Below are 18,957 nucleotides of genomic sequence, written 5' to 3'. Positions count from 1 at the left end.
ATGAGCCAGGGTGAGTCCCTCTCATTATAAACCAAAGGACAGGATCATAAATGTGGGAAGGGTGACCTGAGAATAAAAGTGTCTAATTTCCTTATTTGGCTTAGGAGATTTGTCTTATTATAGTCATATCAATTATATGCACACAAAAGCCCAGAAAAACATGTGCAAATAAATGATCTTCAGGGACCCAGTTAAATCCTATGATCATACAATAATGAAAAGATTTTGAATGTCATGAAAACATGGAAACTCATATAGATGGACCTCATTACCCAAGGTAAGTCCTCCTAAAACACGCAGGTCACATAAAGAAATATATCCACATGGCCTGTGTTGGGTCATAATGTCAAGGGCATCTGATTTCATCCACATAGGAATTCCTTGGCCAAGTTGCAACCTTTCTACAGTTAACGGCCTTGGAGAATGGCCTAGGCACAGGAGGCAAAGTGACTTGTCTATGGTCTCATAGCTAGTGTCAGCCATGGCATTTGAACACAAATCTCCTTACTGTCAAGTCTGGTGTTCCATCCATTATACCTGCTACTTCTTATGGCCTAAGTCATTCAAAAATAAAATTTAATTATGACCCTAAGGTCATTATAAAGCACATTTTCATACATGACTTTTGTTTTGCACAATATATTCCATTATTCCACTTATATTACTAACATAAGTATACTTAGCCTCATGTATTATAAAGAAAATTTCTCAACATAACATCAATGCTACTAAAAGTGAAAGTCCTTTCCTTAATTTATAATTACATATCACCACATGCCTTCACATGCATATAAATGAATGTGTATGATCTATTATATCCACATTAAGATCACTCTGTCTTAAATTCTCCAAGGTAACCATTCCTAATTCCTGCAACCATTCCTAGTCAGACTTGGTCTTGACCCTCCTCATTTTCCTGGTGGTCCTCTACTAAGGATAATCCACTTTGTCACAATTCTTATAACACATCCTTCTGGTTTCATGCCTTCCAACACAGGAGAAAAATGGATCTGACCCATAGAGTATGTTACATTCTTAATATGTGGTTACCAACACCATATATGCCATTCCATGTTTGATCTTGCCAAGACTCAGAATAGCAGAACTATCATCTCCCTTGTTCTGAACATCAGACTTCTATTAATAAAGTCTAAAAGTTTATTGGTCATTTTTATTTCCATATCATACTGTAATTAGAATAAATCAAGACCAAAGATATCACAAAAAATCATAAAATCTCAGAATTGGACGAGACCTCAGAGATCATTTAATCTAATCTATATCTAAAAAATAACCCTTTCTATAAACTGTTAACAAGAAGTCATCCAGTCTGTATTTGGAGATCTCCAATAATGGGGAAGATTTACTACCTGCCAAGGTAGCTCATTCTGATTTGGGATAAATATAATCATTAGAAAGTTTTCCCTTGTATTGAGCCAAATTCTGTGTCTCTGCAACTTCCATACATTGCTCCTGGCTATCCCCTAGAGCCAAGTAGAACAAAAATCTCTTCCATACAACAGCCTGTCAAATACTTAAAGGTAACTGTCACAGTCTCCCTCTTTTCTTCTCTATTCTAAACATTTCCAGTTCTTTCAGCCAATCAAGTAGCATAGTTTTCTTTTTCCTTGCTAACCTGGTTATCATCACCCAATTGCCTATCCCTTACTGCTCTTCTGCCTTAGAACCAATACTGCCTTAGAACCAATACCAAGCATCGAGGCTAAGATAGAAGGTAAAGGTTTTTGTTGTGTTTTTATAACTACTTCCTTTGCAATCAAAGAATATGGGGTCAGTTAGTTAATAAAAATTTTAAAAATTAAGCTAAGAGATAGCTAGATGGCTCAGTAGATTAAGAGGCAGGCCTAGAAACAGGAGATTCTGGGTTCAAATCTGGTCTCAGATACTTCCTGTGTAACCTTAACCCCCATTGCCTAACCCCTACTATTCTTCTGCCTTGGAGCCAATACTTAGTATTGACTCTAAGACAGAAAGTAAGAATTTTGAAAATAAATAAACAAATATTAAGCTAAGTACTGGGAATACAAATACAGAAAAGAAAAAAGAAAAACCGTCCTTGTCCTCAAGAAGCTTACACTCTAATGTGGGGAAAACAATACACAAAAGGAAATCAAAAAATGTAAGGGATAAAGAAAGGTCCCTGGAGTGGAGGCATAATGGAGAAATCCAAAGGAGTGCCACTGTAGGGGGGGGGGGGTGAAGATGAATTAGCTGACCAAGGTGCCCACCTTTTAAAAAGATCCTCCATTTTTAGAAGGAGCTTTCTTTTCTGCCCTCCAATCAAAGGGCAAAATTATTAATATGGTGAGTACTAACACTGATATGAGTTTGCAGGATGACACAGTTCCCAGGGGCATGATAGAGTGAATCAAAAGAGTATATACACCCAGGTCAGAAGGTTCTGTCACTTACTAACCATGCATTGGACCAGTCACTTAACTACTCTAGATTCCAGTTTCCTCATCTATAAAGTGAGGGGATTGGACTAAATGATCTCAAAAGTCCTTCCAGCTTTCAATCTATGGTCTAGGAATTAAATAGTCCTGTAGTGTCAGGTACTCAGGCTTTTATCAAGGAGAAAGATTAAATACTGGGAGATGATTGTGACTGCAAATAGGATTGTTTCCTGGTGATCATCCTAATATATCCCTGAAGTTGCTTCTTAAATTTGGAAATAACCCTGAGTGCCATTTACATGCCTTACTGTGAAAGTCTCCATGTTCTATGCCAATTTCATATAGAGGTTGTCTTATTCACTTTCTATAGAGCTAAATCTCGCTCTAAAGCTCATAGAGGTTTCGAGGACATCCAGTTTAATCCCTTCATTTTGTAGAGGAGGAAACTGAGGTTCAGAAAGATTAAGTGACTTATTCAAGATCACATAAGTGAATAGAAATCACAGAATTAGAATTCACACAGAACTAGAATGAGGAGATCCATTATCTCTAAAGTCATTACTCTTTTCACAGCATAACATTAAATCCTATTGAACTTTAATCAATTAAAATCCTCTTTTTTTTTTTTTAACAAAATGGCTACTAAGTCAAGTCTGCCATATCCTCTACCTAGGCAGTTGATTTTTTTAAACCTATGTACCTAACTTATTAAATCTAAGTGCCTTGGGGCAGCTGGGTAGCTCAGTGGATTGAGAGCCAGGCCTAGAGACAGGAGGTCCTAGGTTCAAATCCGGCCTCAGACACTTCCCAGCTGTGTGACCCTGGGCAAGTCACTTGACCCCCATTGCCTACCCTTACCAAACTTCCACCTATAAGTCAATACACAGAAGTTAAGGGTTTAAAATTTAAAAAAAAAAAAATCTAAGTGCCTTTTCCTTTGTAACTCCTGGCTCAACACTCCAAAATCTGAACTTCACAAGATTGGGTTCAATCTCAAAGACAATCTTCAATATCAAAAACATTGGCTTGAGTATTTACCCTCCCCTCACTTAGAGTTATTTCTAACAAATTTCAGAATGTAACCCAAATGTACTTTGAATCTAGCTTTCCACAAATGTGGATAAGAGTGTCTCCAGATTCTATATAAGCATTCTGGATAAAAATACAAGACAGTCATTATTCTACACCAATAAAATACAAAACCACATAAAAGACTGACATAACCCATAACCAATCAATGCAATTTTCCCTTCCAGTGACCTCCTTCATGGTACTAAAACTTCCTCCCAGCCTTCAGAAAGGAAGTATATTTGGGACTACTAAGGAGACAAATTTCCAACATTCCAGTTGGAATTCCATTAACACTTTGTTAAGTCCTGTTTCAGTCCTAGGGACAATAAAGAAACTCAGATTAATGATGTTACTCAAAGAAATTTACTCCCCCACAAGGAAACAAATTTATGGCTTACTAGAGAGATAGTCCCCTTTACCCATCAGACTTCCACTGTTCAAGTAACTCCATATCAGGTCTTGGCAAAGATTCCTCTCCTGCTCCTCCAAGACCAGGGACCATGTTTGGATTCTTCTTTCTCCAAGAGGCTACCACTACCCAAGAATTCAAACTCTGTCAACATTAATATTAGGTCCCCAAATACCTAAATTTTGGATAGCTAACAAGCAACTTCTCAATTCCCAAGAAATCCTTCATCTCTTACTAAAAGGGCAAATTCCATCATCCACTGCATAGGAACTCTCTCCCCTAAACTAATCCTTCTTTACAAATGCTCTCCCAAGCCGAGAGGTTTCGCAACTGACTCTTGAAGACTGGGGCCAAGAACATGAGATCCAACTCTTGGACTATATGCACATGAGAGTACATTCAGCTCCCATGTACCTCTGCCCAACTTGGCAGACTACTAAGGGTAAATTCCCCAATCCCAGCTCATAGGTCTACTCTTAGCCTTGCTGCACTCTGGTCTGTCTTCCAAAAAGAAAAAAGAGAAAAAGACCAAAGGGAGAAAATAGGCTAGAGCCTTCAAAGTTTCCCTTTTAGACTTCAAAGCACTCATCATTACAGTGGCCAAACACGATGATGAAGTATGTGTCCCACGTCATCAAAAAAATGGTATACTATTGGTATGGAATGAGGCACATATAGTCAAGCAGGGCCAATGACTGACTTACATTGTTCAATTGTACTTTTTTGTCATCAGCAAGATTTACATGGGAAAGAGGTAGAAAAAACAGAAGTGAGAATAGTATTTTAAGAGAGCAAAAGTATTTTAAAACCCTCATAGTCCACCTTGGAACCAATACTTGGTATTGGTTCCAAGGCAAAAAAGGCAGAAAGGGATGGGCAATCAGGGTTAAGTGATTTGCCCAGGGTCACACAGCTAGGAAGTGTCTGAGGTCAGATTTGAACCCAGGATCTCCCATCTCTAGGCCTACCTCTTAATCCACTGAGCTACCTAGCTGACCAAGCATAAGTAATTTTTTTTTATTTTAAACCCTTAACTTCTGTATATTAACTTATAGGTGGAAGGCAATCAGGGTTAAGTGATTTGCCCAGGGTCACACAGCTAGGAAGTGTCTGAGGCCGGATTTGAACCTAGGACCTCCCGTCTCTAGGCCTGGCTCTCAATCCACTGAGCTACCCAGCTGCCCCCATAAGTAATTTTTAGAAGAAAAAAAATTTAAGATTCTTTTTATAGGTCAGTACAAAGTGGCTACTCCCATTATGACCTGTCTCACAAAAGTCCAAGCCAATCAATCTGTAATCACTGAGACCAACCCTCCCTGGAGGGAAGATATAGTCAAAAGTCTAAAAGGTTTACCACACTATAAATTCATCAAGTCAAGCAAAGAACTCTTTTGATCAACCTCCTACACCTATTAAATAGTATCTTGCTAGATTTTGTCAGTTATTCCAATCTATCAAGGTATTTTTGGATTCCGATTCTGTCATCCACAATATAATAGCTATCCCTCCAAGCTTCATGCCATCCACAAATTGGGTAAGTATGTCTTTATCCCAAATCATTGAGAAAAATGTAGAAAAGAACAGAGCTAATAATACAGCTCTGAGTAATACAAAAGAGACCACCTTCAAGATTGATATCTATTAACACTCATTGGGTAAGGCTGGTTATTCAATCATTGAGGAATCCATCTAATTGTATTATTATCCAACCCACATTTCTCCGATTTGTTTTCAAGAATATCATGTGAAACTTTGTCAAAAGTTTTACTGAGGGGGCAGCTGGGTGGCTCAGTGGATTAAGAGCCAGGCCTAAAGACGGTTCAGATCTGACCTCAGACACTTCCTAGCTATGTGACCCTGGGCAAGTCACTTAACCCCACTGCCCAACCCTTACCACTCTTCTGCCTTGGAACCAATATACACAGTATTGATTCTAAAAAAAAAAAAAAAAGTTTTACTGAAACACAGATGTGCTGTTTCTATAGCATTACCTTCAAATATCACCCAATAGCACTATCAAAAAAGGAAAATGAATTAATGTAGTATGACTTTTTCATGAACTCATAGTAGAACCTAATTCTGCTTCCCTTGAAAAACAAGTTTTTTTATAAGGACTCTGAAGGGGTCTCCTCACTAGAAGAACAAATTCAAGGGTTAAATGTCAATTAAAGCAGCCAGGGCCCTGGAGCAAGATAGGCTTTGTCCATGTATTAAGTCCATTGTCAGGTAATCCAGAGATGGAAAGAAGAAAAATGAAGAAAAAAAAGACATGGTCAGTCATTTTTGTTACTCAGTAGTTTCAGTTGCCCAGGGTCACATAGCTAGTAAGTGTCAGAGGTCAGATTTGAACTCGGGAAGATGAGTCCTCCTGACTCCACTGCACCACCTAGCTGTCTCAACGTGATCATAACAGATAATGAAAAAAGCTGAATATCCTAATTAGGAACAGATACTTCAGAAAGTATGGTACATTGGAAAGAGCTTTAGTTTGGGAGTCAGAGGATTTGTGTTCAAATTCTGGCTTTATAATTTATCATTTCACTTCTCTGGCTTCAGTTTTTTCAACTGCAAAATAAAATCAGATTGGATAACTTCTAGGATCCACAATAACTCTTAAGTCAATCCTCTGGATCCTATGATCCAAAAGAGTTAACTAGAAATTCAATTCTATCCAACAAAAGTTTCATTAAACATATACTATATGACAAGCACTGTTCTAGGCATTAGGGATACAAAGACAAAGGTAAAATAGCCCTTGTCACTAACGGGCATTGTACTGTTACAGATACAGAGGCTGATGGAAGAGGAGGGGAGGAGGAAGAGAAGGGAAGGGAAAAGAGGAGAGAGAGAGGAAGAGGAGGAGATGGGGGAGGGAGGAGAAAGAGCATTTTAGAATCCTAGGATATAGTACTGGAAGGACCTTGGATCAACCAATCTAATCTCATTTTACAGAGGAGGAAACTAAGGTTCAAAAATGTTGTGTCACACAGATAATAAATAGCAGGTTTCTGATCCAAATTGTCAAATCCAAATTACCAAATTCCATTGCATCAGTGCAAGGTCCAAAGAAGCAGTACCCACTTCTTACTTCTATTTCCTGATAAATCATTTTTTGGCAAGTCATTTAAGAATTCATCATATGTTCATTCCTCTTCCAGTGGAATGAAACTCCTAAAAGATATCAGGAAGCTTGAAAATCCCAATCATTTTCATTCCTTGCTTCTATGCCAGTTTTGTGATTTATTTTGTGAAGATCTATCCATGTCCTTCATTTGGTCCAGAAGTCTGTAGTATATTTCAATAACAGCATGACTCCTTGTCTTCTTGTATCCTCAAATGATCTTACCACTGTGCTTTCCCTTGGTTCCTAACCCATATTATTTTCTATATAGACACCTGAATCCATGAGTTTTGTTACCCAACCTATTTCTGGTTACCTTATAAACTACTGAGTGGCTCCTCCACAATTACTGTTCTTTTTAATCTTCCAAAGTTTCTGATTTAACAGCCTTGTCAATATTTTTCTCTCTCTTCTACCATTCCAGTTTAATATCCTCTTAATGAAGTGACCTAAACACATTTTCCCCTGTCCTTGACCAATACCCTATGTCTAGTCATACTTCAATCAGTGGCTTATTAATTTGCCTTAAGAATTTTTGAGTTTCCTTTAAAAAGGAAAATAGAAAAATGACGCATTGTCATAGAGCACTTGTTGCCAATTAAAGTCCTTCAACATCAAAACAGAATATTTGAAGGGATGTATAGAATCTAGGTTTGAATTCTAGCTCCACTGTTTACTCTCTGCTCGATCTTATGTCGCCTAACCTCTCTAAGCCCCAGTGACCATATTTGTAAAATGAAGGAATTGGATTCTAAGGTTGTTATTTAGTAGTTTCTGTCTAAGAAGTTCTAAGTTCTTCCAGAAAAAAAATATTACTTAGCCCCCTGGAAATTATTTTTTTAAATTTTAATAGCAATTAAAAGGAGAGATAAATGTACCTGTGGCCATCACCACCCTCCTGGATTGCTGCAGCACCCACCAGCAGGTGATGGCACCCACTCTGAGTCTATAAATCCTCTGATCCCATGGACCAGCCACTGTGTATAATTCTTCCCTCTCCCCTGACTATGTCCATCTCCCTGTACTTAATGTACATGAAGAGTATCAGATAAATTCAAGTGGAATTAAATGTAGCAGCAGCTGAAGAAACTCTGGGCACCCCCAGGAAGGTCTCTCCTGTTTTTATCCAATGATATACTCTTTTTTACTATTTATCTTAATAGTCAAACACATTAATGAGAATGAAGGAAAGTGCACTTTTGTAATTTTAGAGACAAAACTAGCTCTCATCTATATACACTTCAAGGTTTGCAACTTATTTTTTCCTCAGAGTAGTGTATTATTATTCCTTAAGTAACTTTTCCATACCCATACAGCTAGCTAATATGTCCTAGAGGTTACGACTCTGGGTCCATTGTTCTTTACCCTATTCCACTCTGTCTTTAAGATGACCCACATGAGTGAAACTGTATATTTTCCATATTTCCTCTGGCTTCCCTAACTGACTTCTTACCTCAGCTCCTTGAATGATTCTCATCTTCTAAGTGCATCCCACCAAGAGAGAAGGGTTATGATAGCTATCACTTCAGTACAAGGAGCTCTCTTGTACTTACAAGTACAGCACAAGATCTTTTATCTCTTACCTGAGTCTTGTAGCTCCAAACCCTATCCTGCCTTACCATGGCTGCTCATATTCCATTTAATTTTTTTTAAACCCTTACCTTCTATATTGGAAGCAACACTGTATATTGGTTGCAAGGCAGAAGAGGGGTAGGCAATGGGGGTTGAGTGACCAAAGTCACACAGCTAGGAAGTGTCTTAGGTCATATTTGAACCCAACACCTCTCATATCTAGACCTGACTCTCAATCTACTGAGCCACCTAATCTGCCCCCTCACCTTCCAGTTAAGTCTTATACTGCAACTTTATAGGATCCAGAGCACAAGCAGAAGCTACAAGTGGGATTTTTCCAGGGGAATATCTCACCCACAGGCATATTGTGCACATGATCCCTGGGGGTCTACTGGTTAGAAGCTGGCCTTTTCTCTGCCTTTGCCTTGGTCTGTGTCCTAGACAAATAACCATTGTTGGGGAACAACATGGTGTACTTGGAAGACTACTGGACTAGGAATTGGGAAATCTGTATTCTTGTTCCAGCCTTTTCACTATGTGTTCAGTCCATTCACTTAACCTAGGACCTCATCTGCCTCATCTGTAAACTAAGGGTTTAGACTAGATTATCTGTAACACTTAAAATCTTCTGATTCTGAAGGAAAGTAGAAATGCAGGGATCTGGTGGAAATATTAACTAATTTCTTGCAGTTATTTGAAACAACTTATTTTGAGCAATAGCATTTTATAAAGAAAAAGTACAGTACAGGTAAAAATTTTGAACATTCCCTTGAAGTCAGAAGTTACAGGATTTGACCTGTACTTCTTTACATTTAAAACATGTTTCTTTGAAACTATTCTCTCTTAAATCTATGTTAGGTGTTCCTGTTTCAAGCATCAGACTTGAAGGCTTCCCAAGGACAAAAGCTATGGCTTACCCCATCATACTTTAATGGTAAAATCAGGTAACTACTTAATCTTATTCTTCCTCCCACCCCTATCCCCAGTAATGATACACCTATTTGAAAAAACAAGCAACAGGAACGAAGGAGGGAAGAAATAACAGTATACAGAGAGAGCCTTTGCCCCTCAGACTGTCTCCCACCGCTCTGACCCTGTAAGCCCCAACCTTTTCAATCCTTCCGTCCCCGGAGCTTCCTGTCTCTTCAATACCTCTTCCCCAGTCTGATTTCCCCATTTCATACCCGGCTCATTCCCTCCTTCTTCCCTCCCCTTCCTCTCTCCTTCTTCCTTCCCTCCCCTTTCTCCTTGCTTTCCTTCTTCCAGGATAAACCCCCTCCTAGCCTCCGATGTCTCTCTGCCTCTGCACTCACCAGCCCCTGGGCACAGCACAAAGAGCAGCAGCAGCAGCAAGAACAGTGAAGGTGGCAGTTGGAGCCCAGACCAGAGCCAAGGCTGGGAAAGGGACAGGGGCTGGGAGAGAGGCAGAGCCTGGGAGAGGGTAAGGGACAGAAATTGAGAGAGGGATAAAGGTTTGGAGAGGGATAAGGGCTTGGAAACAGACAAAGACTGAGAGAGGGGCAAAGACGGGGAGAGAGGCTGCGAGAGGAACAGGGGCTGGTTCAAAGGTAGCGAAAGAGGCTGGGGAATAGGCAGGGATAGGGGCTGAGGCTGGGAAAGGGGACGGGGCTGAGAGAGAGGCTGGGAAAGGGGAAGGGAGTCCTGCTGAGAGAGGGACAAGTAGAGGGGTTGAGACTGGGAAAGCGGATGAGAAAAAGGCAGGAAGAGGGGCTGTTCTTGGTGCTGAAGTGGGAAAAGGCCGCTGTTCTGCTCCATAATGAGAAAGACGAGACGGAGCAAGGATTTAGGCGTGTTTCCAGGATGTGAGGGGAGATGAGGCGATGGAGAAGGGGCGGGGGAAAAGGGGGCTCCAGGGATGGGAGGAGAAGGAGGTAATCCCGGAATGGGGGTTTGAGGGTCCTGAAATGGATGGTTGAGAGCAGGAATCTGGAGCCTGGTACGGGGGTCCCAGGATGATGGTGGGGAAGCGGGGATAGAAAGGAGGAGGCGGGCCCCTAGCTTTTGGCTGCAGCTACCGGGGCCTGGGGTCCCTGGGCCGGGCCGGGCCAGGGGCGGGGGCGGGGGCGGGGGCGGCTCTGAGCTGCAAGACCAGGCCAGGCAGCGGCCCTCCACTTAACGTCATTCTGACGCTCCGCCCTCTGCCGGCTCTATAGGCCTTGTAAAATAAAGCCCACCCCTTGTCCGATCCCATTGGTCATACCCAGGGTCAGTTTGACCGGCCTCATTGGCCTCAGACAGGGACTGCCCTCCCGGCTCCTGAGACAGAACCTCATCTCTTTGCCCGCCCCTTCTTGCCCACCACTGAAAGGACGGTCCACGGACGTTCCACCGAATCCGACCCCCGCCTTTACCAGAGACTGTCCCACACTCCTGGTAGCGACAACCTCTGGGGAGAAATATTCTTCGCCTCAAGAAAAAACTAACCTCAGGCCTTGGCCTTCCGCAGACTCCGTTGGTAGATCCCCTCCCACCCTCTCTAATAACCTGCGTCTCTCCAGGCCCTACCTCCACCTCCTGCTAGCGTCCCCATCCCCACTGCCGGCTCCAGCCCCTTTAGTAACCCTTCTCAGTGCCCTTAATCTAACCCTTCATCTTCTAATCACCACCACCCTCCCTGCCTCGGGGCTCCACTGCCAGATACACCATTGCCTTTACTCCCCTCTCTTGGTGGCTTCCCAGCAACCCCGTTCTATCTGGTCCTGCCACTTCCCTCCCCAGAAACTAGCCCCCCAACAATTGGACTTCTTGTTGCTATGTACTGGGGGTTCGAGTTGCCAAGGTAATGAATCCCTCCACTACTGGTCTGGAAGCTTCCATGTAAACGCCTCCCCCTCAAATCTTGTACGAAATCTTTAATCCTTTCCCTTCCCCAACCCCATTTATTTCCAAAGACCAGTTTCTCCTTTGCCAATTCTCTGATTCCATTCTGTGCCTACCCCTCCTCCAGAGTATCTCCATCTTTAATCCTGGCCTTACCCTTTGTGCCCCTCTCTAAGACCTACTCCTCTCCCACAAAAAAACTTGCCCAAATCCCAAGATCTGCCCCCAAAATAATCTTCCCTTGATCCCAGAGCTTTCCCTAATTCCTTCACCCTACTACCCCAAATGCTGGACTTATTCTTAAGAGCTTCTCACCTTTCATGACCCAGCCTCCTGCTTGACTCATCGAAAACATTAATGACTTTTCCTTTCTGGCCATCTTTCAAGTTTTCTGTTCCCAAAGTTCCAGGAATGAATCTAAGGACCAGCTGTTACAAGTAAACTAGAGGTACAAAGCTTCCTTCATATCCCCTCATCTTTGTATTCTCCCAATCACTTCCCCCTCCTCTCTGTATTTTACACTACATTCTTCCATCATATTCTAAATTACATGCCCAATTCTCTCCAAAATACCTTCCATTCTCACCCATCCTTCCCAAATTATGTCCTTCCTCCTCTTTCCATCATCCTCTTTGCCCCACACTATATTTACTCTGTCCTCCCCCATCAGAGGACCCTATCTCCTCCCTTCCCTCATCACATAACCCCTTAACATATATCCCATCACATCCATTCTTCATATTCCCTAATGTCCTCTTATGTGTTACCTCCTCTTTCTCCTAACATTATATCTCCATTATCATATCCCCATTTTCAACACTTTCATCTCCATTTCTGCCTCTCCTAACATCCTTCCACCCTTACCTATCATGTTCCTCATTCATTTCTTCATTTGTCTCCCAGATGAACAAAGAAAAAACATTCAAATGAATTTTGCTCTCCCAAAATATTCTTAACTGTGGAAACCTGAAGATCTTTTGACCCTTGACAAGAGCATATTTGTTTATTAGACCCAATAAAACCCATACAGAGTACATGCACAGATTTTTCCTTGAAAACAGAAGTTTATTTCCTAGTTGTGTGACCTGCAAGTCACTTAACCCCAGTTGCCTAGCCCTTATCTATCTTCTGCCTTGGAACCAATACTTAGTATTGATTCTAAGATGGAAGAAAAGAGAGAAGGGGGAAGAGAGATTAAGAGAGGGAGGGAGGAAAGGAAGAAGAAGGAAGGAAGGAAGGAAGGAAGGAAGGAAGGAAGGAAGGAAGGAAATAGAGGTATATATCAAATACAAAAGGTTAAAATATAACCTGATTATTTTGGAAAATTCCTAGCCCCCAAATAAATAATCTACCAGAAAATTCCTTTTTATAAGAAATTTTATTTGTAACAAAACTACTTATAAGCATATTCACACAAAACTTCATAGAAAAGGAGATAGAGGAGAATTATATCTTTCTAAGTAGCATGCTAAACTATTCTCCCTTAGACTTCCTGTACTTTCTTCACTCTTTGTTTTTGCTCACATTATTCCCTATGCCTGGAATGCCCTCTTCCTTCTCTTCCTTAATGCTCCTCCCACTTAATGCATTCTTACCCAGCCTTTAAAACCACTCAAATGATATCTCCTCCAAAAAGTCTTTTCTCCACTTCTCTTCCCACTTCCTTAGTGATAACCTTCCCACTTGGAACTCATTTTGTATCTTCCTAATGTATTTATTCATTTGATTATACTATAGTTATTTGCATTAGTGTCTTATCCATTTAATAACTAGATTATAAATTCCAGGAGGACGGGGACTATGTTTTATTTGAACTTTGTATTTTACCTAGGGTTTAACACACTTAGTAAGTGAAGTGTGTTTTATTGAATTAAATTACTATATCTGGAGAGATATCATCTCTCAGCAGTGTCCAAAATGAACTGTGTAAAGTGAATATAATCCTAAACTGGCATATCCTATAAGTCTTCAAGGTTATTTGGTATTTCCTGAGATTTGCATGGTGCTTTTTATCTTTTCATACTACAAATAGATCTGTCTTAACCATTCCCCCTCACTGACCTGCTGAAAAAGAATATTTTCTAATGATCCCTCTGAAGTCAATCAAATCTTTGCTATCTTAAAATAAAAATCTAATACAACATCAACCTTGGGTCACAATGGCCCTTTACTAACTAATGCCTCAAACATGATGCAATCTCATCCCAAGTCTAATAAGGAAAAATACACTTATGGCCTTGCACTTACTTCTCCACCACACAAATATGAAATATATCATCTCTGAGAAATTGTTGCTGACAATCAAGTCTATATTTGGAACCTGGAGAAAGCTAGACCATTGATGTATGGTTTGATCACCAAATCTCAACTCTATGGGTTCCCCAACTAGATCATTTCTGATGATAGACCTCAATTCATTTCATACTCTGGGAAGAACCTCTTCTCCACCTTCAGGGTCAAAGTATATTTGTCCTCTACAAATGAAAAATCAAACCATGCATAATAATAACACCTCCAGTGCTATAGCTACCAACAAGATAATTGGGCCTTATTACCTCTCACTGCTCTATTCCTCCATGTTTATTCCTCCATTAAAATTATCCTTTCATTCAAGATATTATTTCTTCTCACATTTCCTGTCACTTATTCTCTTCACTATTGTTCTGGTTAAAAAGATATAAATGCCATTATAACATAGTTCTAAGCCATCTAGGTGACTACTCAAGTCTTCCTACAACCAACCACAAACTTATATAAACAACAAAGCCAAGGTAAACTCTTGCTTTTGGGAGCAAAGTATGACTATCTTGTACTTTAAAAGCACCCAGCATATTATTATGCTCTAAGAAATGGCAAAGGGTATGGTTTCATAGAAACCTAGGAAGACTTGTATGAACTGATACAGAGAAAAGTCAGTAGAACCTAGAGAAAAAAATGTATACTATGATTACAACATTGAAAAAAAAAAACTTTTAAAGACTTAAGAACTATGATCAATGCAGTAGTCAACTATGACTCCAGTGGACTGATGCTTCCTTCTGACAGAGAGATGATAATCGGTTCAGGATGCAGAATGAGACACATTTTTGGCATTGCTAATTGGAGAATTTGTTTTGCTTGACTGATGAATATATGTTACAAAGGTTTTGTTGTTGTTTATTTCCAGTGGGGAAAAGGGAGGAAGTGAGTGAGAGTGAAAATAAATGATTGTTAATTTAAAAAACTATATATGTATATATATATATATATATATATATCTTTAAAAAATTGTATCCAGAATTCCAAAAGACTAGATGACCATTTCCTTGGATCATTCCCTTTTTCCAAATCATCAACCCTTTGACCTATAAAATTCAGCCCTATCACATCCTCAGGGTAAACCCCATGCTTCCTCTGCCACTCTGTTAAGCTGAATGCACAAGTTCATACCCAGTACAGACCCCTCTCTAATACATATGTACAACAGAGAAGAAGTGTAAGTCTGAGACCTTCTATATACCTAGGGGGGTCTGGCCTGTAATTAGTCAACAAAAAAGGCTTTTAGTTAAGAGCTTCAGTCTTTGAAGTTTGTTCATATCTATATACTTATTCCCTTTCTGCCATTCTACTACTGACCCCCTTCTTAACCTAGTTCATGGTGCCCCCCCCAGAGGGTGCATAACATAGAGGGTGGAATTAGTAATACAATGAGAACTTCAGGAGTCAGGATCCAGAATCCAACCTTAAATGGGCAGCCTCATTGCACAGTGGATAGAATATCAGGCCTGGAGTCAAGAAGACCTGAGTTCAAATCCAGCCTCAGACATTTATCAGTTATGGGACCCTGGGCAAGGCACTTAACCCTATTTGCCTCAGTTTCTTCATCTTTAAAATGAGCTAGAGAAGGAAAAGGCAAACTACTCCAGTATCTTTGCCAAAAAAATTCCATATAGAATCATGAAGAGTCAGACTGAACATCTGAATAACAATAAAATCCAACCTTGAAGGGAAGCAAAGAAAGAATCCAATAATTAGGTGGTCAAAGGATATGAACAGTTCTCAAAAGAAGAATTGTAAACTATTAACAATCATGTGGAAAATTGTTCAAATCACTAATTGTAAGATATAAAATTAAATAAACCCTAAAATTTTACCTCATACCCTGCAAATTGTAAAAGACATTAAAATAAGAATAGAGTTTGTGAGGGGTGAGAGTGGGCATGTTGAGGGAAGACAGGAACACTGGTAGGCTGTTGGTAGGGGAACTCTGAATCAATACAACCATTTGGGAAATCAATTTGTAACTATGCAAATAAAGTGACTGAAATGTCCATATTCTTTGTTCCATAAATTCCATTACACTTATGTGTAATATATATAATCCTTACATATGTATATGTAACATAATAAGTATCTATCATATATACAATTCCATTATAATCATGATAAGAAGAAAGTCCTCATAGTCCCTATATTTACTCTATATTTATTATATGTAGGATTTTTGGAGGGTACAAAATGAGCCTCACATTCTCTAGTTTGCACCAAATTTTCCTTGATTGCCAGTTTTATAACATAACCTCAGGAGCTGGGAAGTTGGTGTGAAGGAAAGAGATAGAAGAACAAAATGCAAGCTAGGTGGCTCAGTGGATAGAAAGCCAGGCCTAGAGATGGGAGATCCTGGGTTCAAATCTAGCCTCAGACACTTCCTAGCTATGTGACCCTAGACAAGTCACTTAATCCCAATTGCCTAGCCCCTACCATTCTTATGCCTTGGAACCCATACTCAGCATCGATTCTAAGACAAAAGGTAACAAAAAAAATAACAATCTCAGGTTCCCCAGACCTATATTTATGGGTTCTGTCAATATATTTCGCACCTATAAGTATTCCCTATTATCAATATGACTCCCTAAAACACTTCTCTAACTTTTGTTTTACTTATGTCTTGGTTTAAAGTGTGTAACTGTCAGGAGATAGGTTGTTTGGTTTGGTTTTGTTTTTAATCTAGTCACTGACCCTTCTAATAGAATTTGTTATCTCATTCACATTTAATGCTATGATATTTTTTACCTCTGCTGTAATTTTTCTTTTGCTTCTTTCCATTTATATGATTCTTTTGTGTGTGTGTCCAGATCTGTGATCTCATTGTTGTAAGACCTTTCTTTGCTGATGTAGATGAGCAATTCATCTTCAGGTCATTGGCTTTTATATCATGGGCAAGCCCCAATTTTTCACTGGGGCACTGAGAGTTTAAGTAAGGTGTCAAAGGCAGAATATGAACCCAAGGGGTTTTCCTGATTTCAAGGACAGCCCTCAAACCACCATGCCACCCTGACTCACTTGATTTCTAGGCTAGATCAGGCTCTCAAGACTTCATTTATATCCAGTTAGTCTTAACTAGATTCTTACAGCACATGCTACAGCAAAGCTATATAAATATAACTACCCCAGAGAATTTACTTCCTTTCCACTTCCACAGCTCATCTTCTCATTACTCTGATCCCTCCTCTACAACACAAATGCCCAAACATCTAAATAGACCATTTCTTTCCCCTAATAAGCGTTCACCTTTCATGACTGTTAAACCTTCTCTTCTGGAACAGTGTGCCTTTAACTTTGGCTCCTCAGCCAAGGATATTTGCATTTTTGCCAATATGGCTGTAGTTACTATATTTTTATATTTACCATATTTCAGTCTCAGGTGTGGCCTTTAGCTAGATGTGGCATAAGATGCTGGAAATTAGCTCTAGTCCAAATGTTATTGAGACATGACGCTGCTTTAATGGCCATATCTTTGATAACAGTAATTTTCCCTGCATTTGCATTTTGTTCTTCTATCTCTTTCCTTCACCAACTTCCCAGCCTTGGATTTTTGGTCACTATTTATGCCTGATCTGGCTTTAAGTTTATTGAGTGACCTTCATAGACTCATATCTGTGCTTATCTTATCAAATTGGTCACTCATCTTCACCACTTCCTCTCCCCACAATCAACTTCAATCCTCTCCTCCCAATTCTACTGATATGAGACCTTTATCTGGTATTCACAACCTGATGCTACCCATATCCCACCACTGACAAAAGGACTAATCTTGCCTTACTTTACCTCTTTACATACCCAGAGTACTTGGTTGCATTACTTTTCCTATCCATAGAGCACTTGGACTTCCCAGTGACCTCAGCCAAGAACTAGAACTCCCTTCCTTCCTAAACCATCCCTATTCTTCATCTCTTACATTCCTCCTGATTTTCATTCTCTGTTCTTAACCCTCATCTCCTAATATCCCAGGTATCAGGTATCACTCATGACTGATCCTTCAAATTCTACCCTAATATATCATGTTCCCTTTTCTACCAGCAGATGGATGCTGATAAGAAACCAGAGGAACCTACAAGTATCAATAATGAGGCTGCTGCTTCTGAGTTCGCAGTGGAAGTTCCCACCTCTTCAGAGTCTTTCACTCAAGAGGAAGCCCTCCATGCTGGGGAATCCCTCATTTATGATGAATCTATGACTAGTTCTTTTTCTTCAGTGGCTCTAGTCAAACCACCTGAGGTCCATTCTGATAAAAAGAAAGAAGAAACCCTCAATGCTGAAGAGTTTAAGAGCCCAGTGGAGAGTACACTGCCTTCAACCCACTTCCTTCCAACCAAACCCCACCAATCTATAGAAGAATCCAAAACTAAAGAGAGACAGCATAAAGAATCCATGGGTAATGAACAACCCCAAACGACCCATCGACCTGGCCAAGGAAAGAAGACAACGAAGAAACCAAGCCCACGTAATAACTGCTTCCCCAAAACCTCCCTCAACACTCCCAACCCAAAACCCATTTCTCATCCCCACGGCCCTTACCCACATCCTCAAACCCTTGCCCCAGAACCATGATCATCACAGTTCTGAGACATATGCCTTCCCCTATCCCAAGGTCCTTTATTATTAATTCCCAAGCTACTCTTACTTCCATCCCAGAAACCCAGCTCAGAGCCTCAACCCTTCTTTTCCATCTTCAGGGGCCTCACCGTCACTCTCATTCCTTCAGGTTATAAGGAATTGCACCTTCCAAATTACAAATATTTCCTTCCTTCCCCCAAGTTATACAGCACCTTTCCTCCCAAATTATATAGCCCCTTTTTTTTTCAGATTACATGAGCTTTCCTGCTTTCATCACCTGTCCCTGAGGGACTCCACTCCTTACCGGATTATACGGTGCCCTCAACACTCTGTTCAAGTTTACATGCCCCCTACAAGGTTATGCAGCACCCCCTGCCATCTCCACCTCTAATTTCAGCATCCTCATTCCTTCAGGTTCCACAAGTCCTTTCTGTTGGATACAAGTGTTTTCTTTCATTTTGTTTTTTTTTTTTTGCATATGTGACAATTCTTTTTCTTTTTTTATTCTTTATTTTTAGCATTCTTCTTTTCTTAAATTATGGATTCCAGATTTTATCCCTCCCATCCCTCTCCCACCCATTGAGAAAGCAAACAATATATTAATAATCATACATGTAAAATTATACAAAACATATTTCCATATTAGCCAT

At 40.1% G+C, this 18,957-nt stretch overlaps 1 protein-coding gene across 1 annotated transcript in view; it reads right to left on the bottom strand.

Annotated features, from left to right (window-relative positions):
- TMEM8B (transmembrane protein 8B) overlaps window positions 1-11,810 on the bottom strand; it is a 72,571-nt gene extending 60,761 nt beyond the window's left edge. The window contains exons 1-3 of the mRNA XM_044678217.1: window positions 11,747-11,810; window positions 10,812-10,995; window positions 9,904-10,691 (exon numbers count right to left, since the gene is read on the bottom strand). Coding sequence (XP_044534152.1) covers window positions 9,904-10,691; window positions 10,812-10,995; window positions 11,747-11,810 — 1,036 coding nt within the window. The remainder of the gene's footprint in view (window positions 1-9,903; window positions 10,692-10,811; window positions 10,996-11,746) is intronic.
- Window positions 11,811-18,957: the final 7,147 nt, after the last annotated feature.

This window comes from Gracilinanus agilis, chromosome 1 (genome assembly GCF_016433145.1).
Source record: "Gracilinanus agilis isolate LMUSP501 chromosome 1, AgileGrace, whole genome shotgun sequence".
Taxonomy (NCBI): domain Eukaryota; kingdom Metazoa; phylum Chordata; class Mammalia; order Didelphimorphia; family Didelphidae; genus Gracilinanus; species Gracilinanus agilis.
The sequence above is the reverse complement of the archived record's forward strand: the minus strand, read 5'-3'. Positions and strand labels throughout refer to the sequence as shown.